Genomic DNA, 22181 nt, shown 5'->3' on the forward strand with positions numbered 1-22181 from the left:
CACTACTTAAAGAAATACCTGAGAGCGTTCAGGCTGTGGTCATACAAACACTGAGTTTCAGGCTTGTTATAATTGGTATATGTACATATGTACATGGACTATATTTCCAAATAGGTTTACATGTTTCAATAAATCATCTATTTTACTACTGAAATGTAAAGAAATGAGCGTTGGCTCGAGAATTTGGACGAACGTAATATGAAGTCTGAGTTTGATTATCAATGATAATTATTATTATCGGCATAAACATTTAAAAGAATGTTCTTTAAGTCAGTCTTTCGCTGTGCTCTGCAGCAGCTTTAACTTGGGACCAGTGTGGTGTGGAAGTTGCCGTGGTTACGCAGACTTAATTTCATTTACAGGTTCAAAAAGACAGTCAAAGCAAATACATCTGGTCTTTGATGGTATAACAAGTTATTTATTTCAAACAATGTGAGAATACATAAAAAAGTAGAGCTGAGGTTTTAGCGCTGAAACATTTACTGAGTAAAACCTGCTCAATGCTCTTCTACGTTACCAACTACTTCTAACTGTATATACACATGTCTACAGTCACATATCACATGACCCCGAGCTCCGGCGCCACAACAAACTGTGCGGCTTAGCGTCGCTGTGAGCAAAGGTCATGGCAACGTCACAGTTCAGGCAGCAGCGAAGAGATAATCCGTCTCCAAACGGATCTTTTTAGAGCGCTCGCTTTACGTGTGCAGCAGGAGGGGGTCTGTGAGGAGCTCAGACAGAAACGCTCGAGAGCTGCTGGTAGAAAGGCAACGAGGAAGAAGGAGAAGCAAAACAGGTCACCAGAGAGCAGCGTTTAGTGCAAGACCTCACCGGTGACATGGCTCAGTGAACGCTCTTCAGTGGGTTTAACGCCTCAGCACTCAGTGTGTCTGATGAGATTTTGGGAGTTTTCTACATCATCAGTGGGATTCCCCCCCTGAAAACCTAAATAAATAAATACACAATTAAATTTTAGTCAATAAATTACAAAAATGATTTTGAATTGTGGCAAATGACATAATTATGTGTGGCAATTATTTCATGGTTCATGCTTTAAAGAGGAGATGTTCTTTGGGCAGTTTTAGGCAGAGAACCATGTGATCATGAACTCAGGAGATCAGAAAGCTTAGAAGCAATGATGAAAACATATTACAGGTAATCACCGCACCTGAGAGTGCCGCAGGAAAGCTTCTTTCCATGAATCCAGATTTTATGACATTATACTGCTTAAAAGCTCCTTTGTAAACTCTGTCCCTGCCACTCGATGTCAGTGACAAACTCGCAACATTTACAAAAAGTAATCTAAATGTTTTTCCTTCTGCAAATGTGTCGTCTTCAAACACACAGATAAGTTCTGCATTCCCTTGTGGACAGTGTGAGTTTCACAGCAGGTGAACTGTAAGAGTGAGATGTTTTTTATGTTGTCATTTGTGCTTAGAAATATATAATCGTTTGCATGCTGATCAAAGTCACATCCTTATTAGGTCTGATAAGACTGTGTGAGAGGAAGCAGCCTTGACGTTGTAATTCCATTATAGCTGTTGATACCAGACTGTTCTGTTTCTTGATGTGCAAGACTTCACACCTTTACATGTGTATTTGAGATATGACCTATTGCAACTTCCTGTTTTTATAGTTTAGTAAGACGCTTACTTCTACTACTTCTATGTCTATGTATAGTATGGCTGGAAACACACACACACATGCACCTACACACACAGAATACAGACACTGATGTTGTTCAGATATGACTGTTTGAGAATGTCCTGTGTATTTGTAATTGCATATTCATGAATGATTGCTTGCTGACAATAACAAGGGCTGTAGCGAAGGAATCAGTTGAAGTTGGCTGAGTTCAGGTGAAGGAATCTTTTCCTCAACTTTGGCTGACTTCCCTCGCGAGCCACAAACACGGAGAGTGCCTTCTTGCCTTGTTTGTCGTGCAGTTGTTGGTCTCGCGTTCCAGCGGGTTTTGTGCCCAGATAAACCCAACATGAACGCAGACCGATGAAGCTCAGCAGCAGAATCTTGTTAAAAATCTCAGTTTTCTTGTAGCTTAACATAACTTTAATTAGCTTTCATCCTCCTGTTTGTTAAAACCAGGAGTAATCCACAGCACGGCGAGGAGGCTGGCAGCTCTCCTGTGTGGGCCCCCGCAGGTCCGCCTGGTGGGATGGGAGAGCCTGTAGCACCCAGAGGACGCCCGAGGGTCCTCTAATAGGATTACAGGTGAGTCCGATGGGTTTCCAAAGAGGGAATTAGGCTGTGTTAAAGTCAGAGGCGGGAGCCGCAGGGCAGAGGCCGAAACGCCACCTCTATGTTCTCCTCCATGATGATGTCGAAGCGGCACATCAAAGGCCTGAAGGAGAAAAAAATGTATCTGTTAATACAAACTGTAGCCTTTGAAGTGGACTTATTCTGCTTTTCCTTCATCTCCTGTTCCAGTGCAATATCAAACATGGCCAAAGTGTCAAATAATGTCGGCGTATTTACAGGTAATCCCAGTTTTTTTGTATATATATGTGTACATATATATACATATATATATGTACACATATATATATACATATATATATGTGTACATATATATATGTATATATATGTACACATATGTAGCCTACGTCTCCTTAAAGCCTACGTCTCCTTAGAGGCGTAGGCTTTGGAGAACAACAGTTTAGTTTTGTTTCCTTTTAGGATGTCATAGGTCAGACTGAGAGAGACACCTCCACATAGATTTTGAGACAGTTTATCTTCTAAGACTGGTTCCTATTCAGAAACACTAAAACTGATCCACCGACCTCTCAGGAAGCTCCAGTGGCGTGAAGCGGACTCGCAGCAGCCGGATTTTGTAGCGAGGCCCGATGACGTTGCCAGTGTTGATTCGTAGGGAGATCTTCTGGATGTGCTGCAGATCCTCATCGAACTGGGCCAGCAGCCGCGTGGAGGTGTACTGCTCAAACCGGAGCAGCTTACTGTGCGCAGAGACGAGGAGACCGTAAGGTTTAAGTCATTAATTTAAAGTCTGTATTTGTGTGTTTATGTTGGAAAACAAGAAACACAAAAAACTGAAAGATGACTTTTATCTCCTTTGCTAAGATTATCTATCTATCTATCTATCTATCTATCTATCTATCTATCTATCTATCTATCTATCTATCTATCTATCTATCTATCTATCTATCTATCTATCTATCTATCTATCTATCTATGTCATTAAAGTCTTCATTGACTCAGAATTAAAATTTAAAGTCAACTATTTTCCTGCTTTTCATAAATCCAGTCTGTGTGAAACAGCAGAAAGACTCACTGGTCTATTCGGGCCTCTGTGACGTTCCTGCCGCTGTGCAGCCGGATGTAGACGACCCCCCAGCGCAGGTACTGGTTCCATGTCACCATGTCCACTCTGTACATCAGCTCTGACACACACGGGACACACACAGCGTTACAATCCAACAAAACACTCAATCATCACTCAATCATCACTCAATCATCACTCCTTTCTGTTAAAAGGTCCTAAAATATTTTTTCTTAAAAAAGTCCAAGCACATATTGTAGGTGGGGTCCCACAGTGGGGTCAGCATCCACAGAGTCCAAATCCTTCTTTAACTCTCTGATGTCCAAGTCCTAACCTCAAATCCTTAAATCCTTAACACGCACACACGCACGCACGCACGCACACACACACACACACACACGCACGCACGCACGCACACACACACGCACGCACGCACGCACGCACACACACACACACGCACGCACGCACACACGCACGCACGCACGCGCACACACACACACGCACGCACGCACGCACGCACACACACGCACACACACACACACGCGCGCACGCACACACACGCACGCACGCACGCACGCACACACACGCGCACACACACACACGCACACACACACACGCACGCACGCACACACACACACACGCGCACGCACACGCACACGCGCACACACATGCACACACACACGCACACGCACACACACACACACACACGCACGCACACACACACACGCACGCACGCACGCACGCACACACACACATACACTGATATGCACACACTCATCCCCCCTCCCTTTCCAAATGCCTTCGATGCTTGTGCCCTACCAGGGAAGATGGCAGTCGACTGGACCAGCGCAGACACGCTGCAGGACCGGATGCGCTGTCTACAGCGGCTCTCTCACCCTTTACCCGCCCCTGTTGCTTGTCTTGTGTTTCTATAGTGTATTGATAGTCATGTGCTTTTGTGCTGAGGTGTTTTTTCTGTTATCAAACTGTTCTCCCACTAGGAGCTCAGTCTGAGTGGAGTTTTTTTCTCCTCCTCTTACCTCATGTTATGTATTTTCGTTGTTTTTTTCCTATCAGCCTACCTTTCTGACATGTCTCCTCAATGTGATGTTTGTGTAAAGTTGGTCAGAAGGTTCCTTTGTAAGTGTGCATGCGCCATTAGCGTGCTGCCTGCTGTAACCCTAATTTCCCTCGGGATTAATAAAGTATTCTGATTCTGATAACCACCAGGGCAAGTCTGTGCTGCAGCTGCGACTCACTATAGGAGGACGTCGCTCCCAGTGTTAGGGGCATTGAACGCATCCTACAGCGAAATTCCATTCTTTTCAAAGTCTGCTTCACCTGAGACGTGAATTTTTATGAGGTTCGTGTGTCATACTTACTCTTGTAGGGCAGCGCGTCGGTGGTGCTGAAGAAGACTTTGGTCTGTCCGAGCTGCTGCAGAGTCTCCCTCCACGGGCTGACGTCATAACCTGCAGGTGAAGCGTACAGGTGTTAAGATCAGGTGCCTGATAGATGTCCAGCATCTTAATGAAACAAATACGAACACTTTCTGTGAGTTACTGGTCGCTAAGTAGCAGGTTATCACTGACGACTAGCTCATCAGCGCCCCCTGATGCACCCCAGCAGACCTGCAGCTAATTTCTGTGAACAGGCTTCTTTAAATCTGCGCTGTTTAAAGCTTCAGAACCAATAGGTGTCGTCACAATGGTGGCTCCATCTTTTATATACAGTCTATTAGTCTGCAGCCGAGATCTAATTCTGTTTTCTCTGAAGCATCACTTAAATTTAGATTCCTTGAAATGCGTGCAGAATCGCACGTAGAGCAAATTTAAACTCAGATGAACTTTCCTGATTGAGACGATGGAAAACTTGCTCACTTATTAAGCCAAGTTCTGGATCAACGGGATTAATTGCAGAGTATTTATCTGCAGGGGAAGAACAGCTTTTGTAAACATTATGTAGCAGGAGATTGATTATTTTCTTAATCGTTTCCCTCTCACGGTCATTCAGTGTCAGCACCCACCGAGTATGGGGCAGGAGGCCGGTTTGAAGGTCTCGCACTGCAGACAGCGGGCGTCCAGGAAGTCGCTGTAGGACGAGCAGGGGTAACCGGTGAGGGTGCAGGTTCGGTTCAGAGCGCACAGGAACAGGAAGACGGAGCGCTGATGGTCACACACAAAGTAAGATTTACCTGGAGGACAGAGATCACACTGCGCTCAGCACATGTGTGTTATTTAATGTGTGTGTGTGTCTCCCTAGTTTGTGTGTGGGCTCACCTGAAAAGATGGTTTTGGGACACCCCGGCTGGTCGGCGCCTCCGTTGGCGTAGAAGTCAATGTGGCCATGAGCTCCTCTCAGTCCAAAGGCTGCGCACGGAGAGCACAGCATGTAACACAGCGACTCTTACATGAGGTCACGAAGGTTTATTGCTTTTTAATAAATACTTTCTAGGTTCATAGAAAGGTAAGACGTGTTAAATAATAACTAGAATTAATTAAAATTATATTAACATTTTCATTCAGTTATATAACTATATTTATATAACTTGCTACTAATAATTTAAGAAAAAAACAATGTTTATAAACAGAATTATCTCTACTTCTAATGCCAACCCTTTTTTATTAAAAAAAATGTGGAATATTTCCAAATAACAGTAATAATAATAGTAATTCATAATAATATTCATGCTTTTAGTTTATGTAAAAGCATATTAATACAAATAAGTAAAATATAATTAAATATATGTCTGAATAATTTATGATCAGTAAATACATGTATTCATCTATAAATAAAATGATTTATTGTAAAAGAAGGAAAGAGATTTGAATGATTTACCAGCTAATAACGTAAAAACATTTTTAGGGATGTGGGTCTGATCAATAGAAGATCCTATAAGAGCTGCTGTGACCTCACAGGCAACACTAGTGTTTGTAAATTAACAGATTTTGTTTATTGTTCCTCACACCATGACAACTAAAAGCTATTTATTTTCCAGTTGCTTTCTTTGTGTGTAAATGATCAAAGTAAAAAGGGTCAATATTAAAATGATATTAAATCACTATTTAAATTATTATTAATTCTGCGTTAGATGCTTACAGTTCATGTCGGTGTGAAGGACGTCCACAAACATGGCGTCCGAGGGGTCCAGCCTCTCCTCCGGCGTGGCCCTGGTGAACATCGGTCCAGCAGGGTCCAGACCTGGAGAAGAGGAAGGAAAGAAGGGAGGAAGGAAAGAAGCAAGGAGGTATGTGAGTGCTTTTGTAGTTTTCCGCCTGCTCACTCCACAGCGCTGCTTTCATTAAACTGAAAGGTTAAGAACATCTGTCATAAATACATGATAATGAAGTACATTTACTCGCATACTGCACCGCTCTGAGTACTTTATTTTACCTGTGATACGGCCAATCTTCCCCTTCAGGTTTGCTCCCACAAAACCAGCCAGGTGAGCTCCCAGACTGACGCCGATCAGGTGAACTGAGCTCAGAGAGGCTCCTTCAGCCTGTGGGCACAAAAGCTCAGCGTTACAGGTGAGGTATAACTCTGTCATAAAGACCTTTTAAGTATACAGGATAATAAAGGACATGACAGAACTGCTGATTTTCACACAGACATGTCTTCTAATCTCTTTACTAAAATTTAATGTGCCCACACAGTGGCGGAAATACCAAAAGCACCAAAACTTAGATCCATTCTTAAGTACTTGAAGGACCTGTAACCTGGGAAATATTTAATACTTGTCATTTAAAAACATCTGTAGACTGGCTGAACTGGTAATTCTAGGCTTTGAGCCGGACTTCTTGGGTAGAGAAATGGATTTGGTGCCATTTAGAGCATTTTAATGTATGTTTCTGATAAATAACACATTAGTTGAATGAACAATCTGTCCAAAGTTTGTAAAGTTTTATGTATTCTGCTTTGTGTCTTTGCATTGCATTGGTACACTTTGCCAACTGAGACTACTAGAAACAACTTGAACCATGGCCACTGCTGGCTCTAATAATCCTAGATGGTGAGAACCGTGAAGCTAAAGTGGACATTCATATCTCAAACCTATGAGTGATGCTGCTTCTATTGGTCTATTGGTTCAACAATAGACTGCAGGATGATTACAGGAAGGGAAAATAAAGGTCTGGGCTGAAGGTCTGTCTCACCTCCATCGTCATGATGAAGCCCGTCAGGTTGAGAGCGGCCTCTCTGGTGTAACTCACAGCAGTGAAGTAGTTGAGGTTGGCTGCCCCTTTGTTCCAGTCCACCACGATGATGTTCATGTCTTCCTGCTCTGCTAGCAGGTGGACTATGTGGTTAATCCAGATAGGGGGCGCGCCGGTGGGCCGGTAGCCATGGATGACAAAGGCGGTGGGACGGGAGAGGCTGAAGAGTGGCTGGGAGGACAGGTGGTGGTGGTTCAGTTCGCGGCCACAGTCGAGGTTGGAGCGAGTGTAGAGCAGGAGCCGCACATACAGGGTGGTTCCCACGAAGCAGTGGGTCAGGTCGAGGTCGGTGAAGTTATCACAAGATTCGCCTGCTTCACTTTCCTCCTGGCCTGGAGTCACAACATGGAAGATCAGGAAGTTGTATTGCAAACTCAACTTTTACAGCTGAATTCAGGTTTTATGTAGAATTAAAATGAAAAACGGGTCCAAAGTTTCTACAGGCTACAGTGGGAATATTTGTTTCATCCATTTCAGTTTAGTAGATTTTTATATCGTTTTAAAGCTAAGGCACTAAAAAATTTCAAGGTAAAGAGTCAATGATACTAATGAGCCCCAACAATCAGTCTGACTTCTGTAGACCGCAGCTCTACAGGAATACCACTTTTTGTAGCTAAATGACAGCTTCAAGCAGACAGCCAGTGTCATCATCCTGGATGATTCACAAACTGAATCATAGATTCAGGCTGACATTAGAGGCACAATCCACAGACAGACAGTAACAGGTTCAAAAACTGAAACTGCAGCAGTTTGAAAGTCATTTCATTTTTTAGCTTCTTCACATTACTTTGGATTGTGTTAAATGAAAAATAAAGACTATTAATGACTCATTTTATGTTATTATGTAATAAATGGTTTTGAATTCAGATAATAGCCTATCTACTGACAGGTTTGCTAGTTAGAGTTAATTAATTAATTAAAAGTAAGATTTAGTTAGTTAGCTTAAGCTAACTAGCTTAAGCCAAAATACTGTCATCAGCAGTGTTGTTTCATTTTACACACTCGTCCCTCTACAAATAAACCATAAAATAAAAAACATCTCAAACTGCTTGCTAAAACCAATGATTAATGTTGTGTTGCGGTCTACGTCTTAAATTAACATTAGCTACATGCTAAAGCTAGCTAGTCAGCTTTGTAGAATCAGAATCAGAATCAGAATCAGAATGGGGTTTATTGCCAAATGTTGAGCAGGTTTACAACATTAGGAAATTGCTGCGGTGCTTCAGTGCAAACATAGTGTCATAAATAGCACTTAAATAGACATGAAAAAATAAAAGTAGGGATAAGAATTAAAAGTGCTACGTAGAAAGATATGTGCATGAGCTATACATGAGATATATACATGAGAATAAGAATTAAGAGTGCTACGTTGAAAGATATATACATGGGTGCAGGTGGTGATCAGTGCCCATCATGGAATGATGCAGTGACACAGCGTAGGGTCATGTGTTAGTGGTGGGAACAGTCATACGGTTATTGTTCATGTGTTCAACAGCAGAGGGGAAGAAACTGTTCTTGTGGCGAGAGGTTCTGGTGCGAATGGACCGGAGCCTCCTGCCTGAGGGGAGCAGGTCAAACAGACTGTGTCCAGGGTGAGAAGGGTCAGCTGAGATCCGAGCTGCACGCCGCAATGTCCTGGAGGTGTACAGGTCCTGCAAAGATGGGAGTCTGCAGCCAATCACCTTCTCAGCAGAGCGCACAACACGCTGCAGTCTCTGTTTGTCCCTGATAGTGGCTCCAGCGTACCACACGGTGATGGAGGAGGTGAGGATGGACTCGATGATTGCAGTGTAGAATTGCATCATCGTCCGTATTGGCAGGTTGAATTTCTTCAGCTGCCTCAGGAAGTACATCCTCTGCTGGGCTTTCTTAATGACGGAGGTGATGGTGGGCTCCCACTTCAGGTCCTGGGTGATGGTGGTACCCAGGAAGCGGAATGAGTCCACAGAGGTGATGGGCTAATATAAATGAGCTGATTTATGCAGCCAGTGACAAAATATAGGATTTGTTAGTGCCTTTTTTGAATTAATAAAGTGTAGACAGTCTCTGTAGTACTTCTTTTGTAGTTTGCAGAAACATTAGCCTAATATTAGCTTAACACAGATGCTATTTCTATTTTAGTAACAACTTTTGTCGGACCGCTACATGAATTGGGACTTGACAGTCTAAACCTTCTGGGACTGTATTCTCCTATTGAACTTGTTCCATCTCAGAGGAGAGATGAAAGGTATTTTTGTTTTCCATAATAATTTGTGAAAACTTCATCTGTCATAAATCACAAATAACTGAGCAAAGAAACTTTTTGAGCTCATTTTTTTTTGCTAAATTTGGTCTGAATATGAAGTAGAAACATTTTCTTCTGCAAATATGATATAAAGTTGAGTTTAAAGATGGCCTGTTATGTTTTTCCTCATTTAATTTACACAAATAATCCCCAGTCTAAATGTACTGCTTCACACAGAGGGGACAACCTTAGGCACAGAAGCCCCACCCATCTGATGCTTGAACCTTCTGATTAAAAGGGGCTTCCAATCACAGTGAGGGACGTAATAAATCCCTCGTTTCAGACAGACACAGGATGAATTGAGGGGCTACACTCAGGTCCAGTATGAGATAAATTAGGATTATTTTGCTCTCTGAACTTTGCAATACTATTGTAGATATATTTGTATATTTTATCTTTTTTGAATTGGGACTGCTCATATGTATATAGTGCCGCAGAACTGTGCACCTTACCGCCCCTCTCTTTTCCCACGTCTGCGCGTCTCATCGTACATGTGCATATTGACAATAAAAGGTATTCTATTCTATTCTATTCTATTCTATTCTATTCTAGTAAAGCTAAAAATGAGCTTAATGTCCACTTTAAACCCACACCTGATGGCAAGTGTTGTCTTGCGTGCCCTAGCTTATATATTGCTAATTTCTTGACACATTTTCTGTCACTGGACTGATGCAATGACTGATATTTGTCCCCTACAAATATAAGAAGCATTTATTGACCCATGCAGGCAGCTCAAAATAAAACAACAGAGTGTAAATTTGGCTGTTGTTAGCCACCTTGTTTTTTTTTGTTTTCTTTTAAGCACCCGGCTGTGAGAGAATGTTCTCATGACCAGGTCAAAGGTCATTAGATTAGTTTACAGTTCAGTGCACCTGTAAGCGCTTGGATCAGGTCTGTTTTTCCGATAGTGACGCTGGGTGTTAGTTTAGCCTCTTTAGCTCTGTGCTGATTAATCTCAGATAGCAGGGAGTCTCGTTAGCTTGTTTAAAGTGTCTGTAGCCTGCATGTTGTCAACTATACAGACTGTGAAGCACTTAGTGTAACTGGGTTATAACCATGCTTATTATTAAAAGGTTTGTTGTTTGTGAGCCCTTTCCTCTAAAGACACTCATTCATGATTATCACCATCCTAATACAGAGGCTTAAGAAACCCAGTAGAGCGTTTTTAATTAAATTAGGAGAAATAAGTGAATACTTGTGAGTCAATCTGGGCTGCACCTTTACAGTTTTTGCAATCTCAGAGCTCTCTACAATCTGCCCAAACAGGATATTTTTAACGTGGGAGTTTGTGGGGCTTGACTCGTGTTTTGGAGCCAGCCTCTGGTGGACATTAGAAGCATTGCAGTTTTTGGTAACAGTTCCCCAATTTACAACAGCAATAATCATGTTCACAGCCTTGTAGAAAACCAGGTTTCAGTTCCTTCCATCACCTGCACATGGGGTGAATCTTATTATAATACACCCATCTGGATACTGGAATTAGGGGCACCTGGATTGACAGGTGTCTTGACGCTGGAAGCTTTACCTGTTAACTGTTTGCTAAGCCTCACCTTTGCTGACTTGAGTCACTAAACTGGACCTCTGCACAGTGTTTGTGCTGCAAAAAGCCTGCACGAAGTCATCTCAGACTCAGTTAGCGTGCTAAATGTTAGACTTCATGACAGCACAATTAGAACAGACTGATCAAGTATAGAAATTATTTGAAAGAGTTGCCAGGAGAAAGGCTCTTCTCTCTAAAAAGAACGTGACAGTGCAGCTTAGGTTTGCAAAACTGGAGATGTTTGACCATAATGCACAGCACCACATTTGGAGAAAACCAATCATCACAAGCGCCTCATACCAGCTGTCAGCACGTAGGTGGAGGGCTGATGATTTGGGCACCGTGCAGTCAACCATGAACTCCTCTGTATACCAAAGTATTCTAGTCAAATGTAAGGCCATCTGTCTGACAGTCAAAGCTTGGCTGAAACTGGGTCATGCAACAGAGCAATGATCGCCAGCACAGCAGCACATCTACAACAGAGTGGCTGAAAAAGGAAAGAATAAAAGTGCTAAAGAGGTCCTAAAGAGAGCTGTGCATAGATGAATGTCCACAAACCTCAATCAACTGAAAAAACATTGTAAAGACTCCACAATCATGTGAGGCTAATAAAGCCAAACAGAAAACAGTTCATTCATATAGATTTATTACAGCTCTGCAACTGTGTCCATCTTTTATATACAGTCCAGATCAGTGTGCGTTATGAGTTGGGGGTTTGACTCCCTGTGTGAGCAGCTCTCCACACCTGAGCGCAACACTGCCCTCAATTGGATCAGGCTGCTATAAAAAAGCACTCATCCAATCAGCACCCACCCCACCCGGAACACACACACACACACACACACACACACACACACACACACACACACATTAGTAAACTATATCAATGAGTGGATAACAGGCTGCTTATTGACTTTAACACCACCAGACGGAAACTCCTCACTGGAGCAGAGTCGGTGTTCACTTCTGTTCCTCACACTTCAATGAACTCTTTCTCACTCCACAAACACTCAGAATGTCTGTTTCTGTTTATTTAGACAAACAGACACAATTATTTTTAACTTTATCTTGAAGATAAAGCTGAGCATAAATCAGGTTTAAGCTTTTGCTCTGTCGGAAAACTGGACTTTTCTTACCTTTGCAGAGCACAAGGAGCCCCAGCAGAGCCAGGAGCTTGCGGGACAGCATCCTTCTCATGACCACAGTGACGCAGAGACAACGATCAAGCCGAGGAGACTCGCTGTGAGGAAGGTAGGATGCAGTGTGAGGACAACTGAAAGGAGGAGGGACTGCTGAGAGAGAGAATAGGGGAGGGAGGGAGGAGAGAGGAAAGGGGGTGGTGTCTTTACTTGGATCAGTTTCTAGAAGAGTGGAGAGAGGAAAAAACCAATGATCGTAAGAACACTAAACAAATGAGATAAAGGGAAGGAGCATGAGCTGATGGAATGAGGAAAGAAAGGGCAGAGGAAGGAGGATTTGATTTGTGGTGAAAGGAAAAAGCAGGGGGCGCTTGTGAGATAGTCCCAAATGAATGGGAGTGAATGCAGCTAAAGGTGAAAGTGCTTAAGCCTGCTGTCACACCCATAGTGGGTGGATCTGCATGTCTCATTTAGCACAGACGCCCTTCCTCACGCAGTGTTCCCATTTATCCAGGTCTGTGACCGGTGCTTGCAGCACACGTGACTTATGACCCCCCATGTTGGCGCATCTCCTCTCAGAATCGAGTGAATGGACCTAAATTGCCAACATCATGATTAAGACTTGCCTCTGGGTGTCCACGGCGCTGGCGTGCGTTTTTACAAGAAAAAACACAAAACAATGACAAGAGTTTACAGAAGAAAAGTTAATAGGATCTTCATTCCTTCTGATCTCAAACACTCCCCCAATGAAACAGGAAGTTGTTCGCCATAATTATCCAGGTCACGTCTGTCCATGTGACCACTCAGACAGGCTTTGTTTGTGTGCAATGTTCCTCTTCTTCAGCCTAAACATCATTACATCCTCTTACTATACAAACAGCAAAGTGATCCTGAGGGAATCATAAAGTCTCAAGGACACAGTGTTTATGTTTTTCAAGAGATGAACTGATCAAAGGAGTAAACTAGAAGCGCTCCACAGTCAGGATGTGAGCTTCGTTTCTCCAAAAGCAGCCCTCAGATCTCTTTCTATGTGACCCTAAACAAATCCTTTCTTTCCCTTTCATTTTCATGCCTCTCTGTAAGAAAGGGTAGAAGTGTTTGTGTGATGATCTACTGTAAAAAAGAAATAAAGAATAAAAAGACCAAGCAGGCGGAGTTTAACCTCTCAGTGTGGGTTTTATGTTGTGTCTGCAGATTTGAAGTTTCAAAGACAAATTTTGCAGCTCGTGCAGAAGGTTGAGCCTGTTGTGTTGCAAATTACCCTGCCAGCGAGGTGACCCACTGATTAGTGAGGGATGATTATGGGTGAAGTCGGAGACACCCACCCAGTGATGGGTAATAATAGCTCCACAGACTCTGACCACAGTGCACCCAGCCCATCCTGCTCTGTACTCGACATAAACACATGTAATTTACCATCTACAGAGAGCCGAGGCCCAGAAGCAGCAGGGGACTCGGGAGAGGCAGAAGCAGAGAGCTACAGTAACGTCAGAGCTAAAATCATGCAATTAGTGGTGGAAACAGGAGCCTGCTTTACTGTTTAAATGCATGCAGTATGCGTAGAGAGTTTAATTAAACTGTTTCTAATCTAAGCAAGGGTTACATTCACAATTTTACTGGCACCACGAGATTTCAGTCATGAAAGAAAAATCGTACAGATTTGCTCTGTACTTGCCCTTTCAGAACTGCAAACAGGTTTTGCAAGATGGCTGCGCACGTAGTTGCAGCAGCTCAGTGTCCCACCGATCGATGCCATGTTTGGATAATTCTGTGTAGAAAAGGTGACAAGCTTCCTGGGAGCCAACACAGAGGAGAACCTTTCCTGGAGTGCGAACACCTCCGAGCTGCTGAAAAAGGCCCAACGGAGACTTCCTGAGAATTCTCGGGAGGAATAAATTCACACAGAGACTGCTGGTGTCCTTCTACAGAGACACCATTGAGAGTGTTCTAACCTACTGCATATGCATCTGGTGCCTTAGCTGCACAGTGGCTCAGATGTCAAACATCTTATCAGAGTCGGGAGTGCAGGTAAAAATAATAAGAAAAACAAAACCAGGAAATAAAACTATTTGTAACCACTGCACTCGAATTTTGAAAGTAAATTCAGAGAGTTTCTAATCTTTCTTTGCCTCTTGCAGTTATTGTTCGAACACTGAAACCATTTCACTCACCTACGCAAAGTTACTGATGGTCGAAACAAAGGCGAGGGGGGTTCAATCGAAACCGCAGATGGGCACAATTTAGCCTCAGACCACCGATGTTCTAAAAGTAGAACTGAAAAACCTACAAAAATCTGTTATTCTGTACATGGTTTGTGCCCGCAGTCTGCACTGCTGGTCTCTGTCCTGCAGTCTCGATGAGCTGCATGGTTCTCCACCTGCTGCAGCGTCTGGTTTGACTGAAGCACGTCTGCTGCAGAACAAAGACTTCCATCCTCAGCTGCAGTCAGTCTGTCAAACAGTGGTGTTTAAACGGCACACTGGTTTGCAGTGGCTGAATTTTCAGAATAAGAGATTTGGGATCGTCCAATAGTAAACCCTAAAAATGTACCTGTGCGGCCTGCAAAGTACATTTTATGTGGGAAAAGCTGCATATATACAATAAAGAGTGTGTGTTGTTTCTATTTAGTTTGTGTCTAAGTCAGTCCGGCCCACAACCCTGATGATGTCACTACTCTGTAGCTTCTTAACTGTGACATCAAAAACAAAAAAACCAACTTGTGTGCTACTCGATTAAGTTGTTTAACGTCTTTGTTTGAGTTTTTAAAAGTCACCACTGCTTCAACAACCTTCCATCCAACATTCACGCTCACATTCCCTCCTACAGCCAATTTATAATCTCCAGTTGACCTTACGTGCATGTCTATGGACTGTGGGAGGAAGCCAGAGTACTTAGAGAGGGCATGCAAACACAAAAAGATCCTGGAATCAAACCCAGAACCTTCTTGCTGTAAGTCAGCAGTGTGACCACTTTGCTTTCATGCAGCTGCATCAGATAGAAAAATCAAAATAATTCTGTTTTATTGAGCTTTCATTCTCTGCAAATTTGTCTTCCCTGATTAAATCCTGCAAGTTTTTCATATAAATGTTAGCAGAGCCTGTGTGTGTGTGTGTGTGTTCCATCCATTCACTGTGGGTCTTTTAGGGGGTCTCTGCAGACCAGACTGAGCACTGATTGGCTGGTGAGCACCCAGGTAAAAAGGTCCCTGTGGGGTCACGATGTTCTGATGAGTTAAAGAGCTTATCTCATCGGTCACCTGACTTGACAAGGCAAAGAGGCTGAAGAGGATCTGGTCAGAGAGATTATAAAATCAGCGATGAGCGAGCAGGCTTCAGGATTTCTTCACTAGTAAACGGCTTAACGCAGCCTCAGCGGTCAGTTATCACACAGAGAAGATATTTCTGTGAAGTCTCAGATTCATGTAATTCAGTCTAAATTCAATAATGGCATTGTAAAGCGCTTTGGGTGCCTTGAAAAAGCGCTATATAAATCCAATCCATTATTATTATTATTATAATGTGTTAGGGAGTTTTTATTGTTTTATTTGATTATGCTTCAAATGTTATGTTATGTCTGTTTGTGTTCAGATACTTTGGAGATTCTTTTAAGTTTGCATGAGCACCTGGTGAGGCTCTTTGGTCTGTTTCTCAAACCATATGACTGTTAACATATGTGGTAAGTATCACTGCCCACTAATGTTAGCTGGCATTTTTATACTATATTTAGTAAATTATTTTTCATTTTTATTTTAATTTATTGATTTTGAGCTATATTACTTCCTAAAGCTGCTTTTTTAGAATTTATTATTATTTATTTTATTTTTTCTGTTGATTTAAGCTCCTTTCTTTCATCTATTTGTCAGAGTGTGGAAGCCTAAGAAAGACTGAAATTAAAATCAAGTTTATCAGGAAGACAAGGTCTCCTGTAAAGCTGCTTGTGACCCGACCGGGCCCCATGGACTAAGGCCCGGCCACCAGACACTCGCCCTCGGGCACCCTCCCCAGGCCTGGCTCCAGGGCAGGGCCCCGGTAACCCTATCCCGGGCAGGGTAAACTGTTCCCTCGATGTTCTCTTCATACGGGTCTTCTGAATCGCTCTTTGTCTGGTCCCTCACCCAGGACCAATTTGCCATGGGAGACCCTACCAGGGGGCAAAGGTCCCCAGACAACATATCCCCTGGGATCCCTGGGACACACAAACCCCTCCACCACGATAAGGTAGCGATTCACGGTGAGGTCTAATAATTATTACTTAATATAATCAATTAAAAATATTAATTTTTAAATTAAAACAAATCTTATTTTCTAGATTTTAAAGTTTCAGTTTTTAATGTCCCCTATAAGTACTAATTAAACATCTATAAAATTGCAGTGTTACTGTGTGGAAAAGAACATATAATGGAATTTAAGATAAGATAAGATAAGATAACCTTTATTAGTCCCACACGTGGGAAATTTGTTTTGTCACAGCAGGAAGTGGACAGTGCAAAAGTTATGACGCAAAAATTAGAATACAATAAGAATAAATACAGTACACAACTGTACAGAATAGAATAAAATAATATACTATATACAGTAGAATAAAATAGAATAAAAATAAACAGTAAGATAAAAATAGAATACGAATGCTATATACAACTGAGTAAAAATACAACGATGCCAGAAAAGATTATTGCACTTAGTGTTATTGCATATGTGTGGATGTGTGTGTTTGTTCAGTTAAAGTCTTTGTTGTGGAGTCTGACAGCAGTGGGGAGGAAAGACCTGCGAAATCTCTCCGTCCCACACCGTGGGTGCCGCAGTCTCCCACTGAAGGAGCTGCTCAGTGCTGTCACAGTCTGCTGCATGGGGTGGGAGACGTTGTCCAACAGGGATGACAGCTTAGCCGCCGTTCTCCTGTCACTCACCACCTCCACTGGGTCCAGAGGGCATCCTAGAACAGAGCTGGCCCTTCGGATCACCCTGTTCAGTCTCTTCCTGTCCCCAGCAGAGATGCTGCCGCCCCAGCAGACCACACCATAAAAGATAGCAGAAGCCACCACAGAGTCATAGAAGGTCTTCAGGAGTGGGCCCTCCACTCCAAACGACCTGAGTCTCCGCAGCAGGTACAGCCTGCTCTGCCCTTTCCTGTAGAGGGCGTCTGAGTTATGAGTCCAGTCCAGTCTGTTGTTCAGATGAACACCAAGGTACCTGTAGTAGAGATGGCACGATACCACTTTTTTATGTCCGATACCGATACCGATATCATAAATTTGGATATCTGCCGATACCGATATGAATCCGATATAGTGTTTTTTAATCAACAAAACTGTTTTTTAAAATATCTTGCTGCATTTTGCAAGTCTGCAAGTTCATACTCAAGTTTAAAACAACAACTACACTAAAGCTATTCTGTTATACCTGTATACAAAAAAAATATTTCATAGTTCAGCAATACTGATCAATCTAATAAACTTAAACCTACACCATCCTCCCTATTCTGGTATTTTAAAGAGTACTTAGCGTAAATATTAAGCAACCTAACTAATAGGGTTCCAACTCCCAGCAACAACAAAAATAAATAAATAAAAAATAGGGAACCACCCCTCACGCTCCACCTCATGATGCTTAATCAACGTAATCAACCTTAATTTGATGCAGTGTGAAAAAAAATGCACAGAAATCAATTATTTTTCAAGAAATATTAAATAGATTCAACATCTTTCTTCAACAAAATTGCAGACTGCACAGATGGTACCTTCCCAAAGGAAAAAGTACTATAGCTTACTAGGGTATATATATTAGACTTAATAGTCACTATATACAGTAATTGACTTCTATTCATTTTACATCAAATTAAAACTTTGGGTGTCAGATAATTATTTATTAAAAGCTAGACATTTTAAATGAGAATAAGAAAGAAAAGTATGTCTTTGTGCCCCCTTTTCCCAGTTAATGCCCTATCGGCCCCCCTGGCTAAACTTTGCTAGATCCGCCCCTGCACAGTTACCAGCCGTCAGCTACGTAGAAAAAGATCCTGGTGTAGAAAGTAATATTAAATAAATTCTAACAACAGCTTATCAAGCTTAAACGTGCTGCTGTTGTTCAGCCGCTGGTTTGCTCTTTCTGGCGCAAAGTGGACCAAAAACAAACAAGAGAGACTCACGACAGAAAAGCCGATCAGCTGATCATTAGCAGTTTCACGATTGAAGTAGCAGCCGGAGAGCGAGAGGCAGTCGCTCGTTAAGCTTAACGTGGGAATGCTTTACAAACATTCAGAGATGGACTTACACACTTGCTTTACTTCTCTCGGGGATAACTTTGTCGGAGATGAAATGCCAGGTTGCTAGCGAAGCTCCAAATGCTATCCAGACCACTGACAGGTCCGGCATGCCACAGCTGCTCTATCACGTGATGCATACTGCTCCGACGTTCTGAGGCGAGTTACGGCGTGTTGCAAGTTTTGTGAGGTGCTTTCGTGATATTTAATGGATCGGATTACATTTTTTATTTTTCTCCGATATCCGATCCAGTAATTTAGGTCAGTATCGGACCGATACCGATACGTAATATCGGATCGGTCCATCTCTAACCTGTAGATGTCCACAGCCTCAATGTCCATACCCTGGATGTTCAGTGGTTGCAGTGGAGAATGCTTGTGCCTGCGGAAGTCTACCACCAGCTCCTTGGTTTTACTGGCGTTGATCTGGAGGTAGTTCAGCTGGCACCAGTCCACAAAGTCTTGAGTCAGTCCTCTGTACTCCTTGTCGTCCCCATCAGTGATGAGGCCGACTATTGCAGAGTCATCAGAGAACTTCTGCAGGAAGCACTGGGTGGAATTGTGGGAGAAGTCTGCAGTGTAGATGGTGAAGAGGAACGGAGCCAGAACCGTTCCCTGTGGGGCCCCCGTACTGCAGACGACCCTGTCCGACACACAGCCCTGAGTCCTCACATACTGTGGTCGGTCGGTGAGGTAGTCCAAAATCCAGGTAGTGAGGTGATGGTCCACTCCAGAGTTCTCCAGCTTGTCCTTCAGAACCGAGGGAAGAATAGTGTTGAAGGCACTGGAGAAATCAAAGAACATGATTCTCACAGTGCTTCCAGCGGTCTCCAGGTGAGCGAGGGAACGATGTAGGAGGTGAATGACGGCATCATCCGCGCCAATGCCAGGCTGGTAGGCAAACTGAAGTGGGTCCAGTGATGAGCTTGTTAGGCGCCGAAGCTGAGCCAGGACCAACCGCTCCAGGGTCTTCATCAGGTGGGATGTCAGAGCCACCGGCCTGTAGCTGTTGAGGTCCTTGGGGCGTGAAGTCTTTGGCACTGGTACAACACAGGAGGTTTTCCAGAGCTGTGGGACTCTTCCCAACCTCAGGCTCAGGTTGAAGAGGTGCTCCATCACCCCACACAGTTGGTCCGCGCAGGACCTGACGACCCTCGAGCTGATGCCATCTGGACCCGCTGCCTTCTTGCCATTAATCCTCCTCAGTTCTCTCCTAAGCTGGGTGGTTGAGAGAGACAGGCTGGAGCCTTGTGTTGAGTGTGTATTGGATGCTGTTGTTGGGGGTGGGGGGGAGTGACCAGGGTGAGTAGAGGAGGTGTGAAGTGTCTGAGGTGGAACAGCAGCAGTGGGGGTGGGTGAGTCTGCAGCCGATGTTGCAGACTGCCTCATGGCTGAGTCAAATCTGTTGAAGAAATGATTCAGTTCATTTGCCCACCTCACATCCCTCCCAGGCAGAGAGTTTGTGAAGTAAATTCAAAGTACCCCAGGTTTGTACTTTGGTAGCATGTTCAGAATAATAATACTGGCTTTATAATCTGAAGGTAGGGTCAGCTGACTCGAAGGAGCTGGATGTTCTATTATTGGAATCTTCAGCTAATCTGTGCCTCCTGCTCAGATTATCACATTGTAACCACTGAACCGGGGCATATTCATGTCGCTGTTAGAGTATTATGTAACGGTAATGGGATGTCTCATTGTGGATCCGTTCTCTGGCACCGTGAGCGCGGGAGATTCCCTCGCCAAATCTGAGCCGGTGTCATAACATCTTGACGGCTTGAGCTGCAGCAATGAAGTGAGGCAGAACCTGAACCTGTTTGCTTTTAAAACTATGATCAACTTCATTAAAACCAACTTGCATAATATTGTTAAATTGCCTTAGTGCTGCCAAATCAGCTGTGATTTACTGAGGCACAGATTTTGGCTGATGTCAGGATGGGATCCATCCTGACGGATTGGGCTGCTTCATCCAGCGGGTACTTGGGCAGAAACGGGTAAATATCTGAAAAATGGTGGAGGACACAGACTGCTAGCCTGCCTCCACTCCAGGATGTTATGCTACACGCCATCAAAGCAGACTGTTTGAGACTGTGAGTGATCCAGAGACCAGAGCTTTACTTCCTCTGGATATTCCTTTCTGTCTCCAGGGTGTTTCATTGTCATCTTGGGTCAAGCAGAAAAAGAACGGTACTAGTTTTATTTTGTTGTATTTATCCGCGACACATTAAAGGCCGGTCCGTGAAAATACTGTCGGGCATAAACCGGTCCGTGGCGCAAAAAAGGTTGGAGACCGCTGCATTAACACATCTGTCCAAAGTGACGTGGTGCTTGGTGGGAACCAAAATTCAGACATTCCACAAATACAAACACTGGGTGTGACATCACTTATTTACACTTTACAGTTAGTGCAACAGTGAGAGCGCTGAATGCTCAGACAGGTTTGTTCCTTTGGGTTCTTTCTCTTTCTGTCACGATCCTGGGTCTTATGACCCAGTGTTTTGAGTTTTAGTTCATTTTGATGTTTTAGTTTATGTAAGCCCTTCAGGTTCCTAAGTTCATTTGTTATCATGCTTAAGTGTTTCTAGTTCTTATTATTTCCCCCTCGTGTTTCCAACTATGGTAAATCTCCCCTGCTCTTCATGTGTTTCATGTCTGTGTCTTACATTGTGAAGTTCGGGTTGTCATGTCTACGTCTCATTATGTTTCCTGTTTTATTGTGAAGAGGTCTGGTGTTTCTGTGTTCATCGTGTTCAGTTTTACTCTTCCCCTGTGGCGTTGTTATGTTCATGTTGATCTACTGTGCCTTTCTGTTCCATGTTTCAGATCCCTATGTTCTGTCTCCCCCAGTCTGTTAAGTCCACATGTCTTGAGTTCCGTCAGTGTGTTTCCTGTTTTACTTTCACAGTCTGTTCTATGTTAATGTTTCTAGTTTTGCTTCCCTTGCCTCGTCCTGCTTAATTACTCTCAGCTGTGCTCTCCTCCTGTGGCTCATTCCCCCTCGTTATCCCTCAGTGTATTTAAGCCCCATGTTTCTCTTTGTCAGTGTTGCGTCCTCCATCATAGCTGTGTGATTTTTCCCTGTGGCTCCTTGTGCTTTAGTTTTCCCAGTTTAGTTTATTTTGTATTGTTTTTCGTGTCCCACTCCACGCCAGCAATAAAGCTGTGTTTTTTTGAGTTTACCTTTTGTCTCTGTGAGTTTGCGTTTGGGTCCTACTTTTGCCTGCACACAGCCGTATTGTGACACTTTCACATTCTGGTTTAAACGTAAACTTTTTTATTTTTCCAGAAAGTAGCTGCAGAGTTTTGATGTTTGTGAGGAGCTGAGGCAGCGAGGAAACGGCGACATCCGGGAGTTCTGTAGGGCCGGGGAAGACCGCGACGGACCGCGCGCTGCTCTTCATGGACAGCAGTGACCGCAGGAATCTCAGCTGTAACGCCACCGTGTTTCCTTCAC

The 22181-nt window shown here is 43.3% G+C and overlaps 1 protein-coding gene across 1 annotated transcript; it reads right to left on the minus strand.

The window, feature by feature from the left end:
• Positions 1–408: 408 nt before the first annotated feature.
• On the minus strand, positions 409–13031 carry lipib (lipase, member Ib). The gene is made up of 10 exons (XM_085468916.1): positions 12966–13031; positions 7450–7887; positions 6689–6797; positions 6395–6496; positions 5575–5664; positions 5322–5489; positions 4678–4767; positions 3308–3416; positions 2799–2972; positions 409–2359 (listed from the first exon to the last, which is right to left on the minus strand). Exons 1-10 carry the CDS (start codon positions 13029–13031, stop codon positions 2275–2277), a joined length of 1431 nt encoding a protein of 476 aa, XP_085325042.1. The 3' UTR covers positions 409–2274.
• Positions 13032–22181: the final 9150 nt, after the last annotated feature.

This window comes from Copadichromis virginalis, linkage group LG9, assembly GCF_057382275.1.
Source record: "Copadichromis virginalis isolate Kocher_CV1m ecotype Utaka linkage group LG9, C_Virginalis_male_GT1.1, whole genome shotgun sequence".
In the NCBI taxonomy this organism is placed as follows: domain Eukaryota; kingdom Metazoa; phylum Chordata; class Actinopteri; order Cichliformes; family Cichlidae; genus Copadichromis; species Copadichromis virginalis.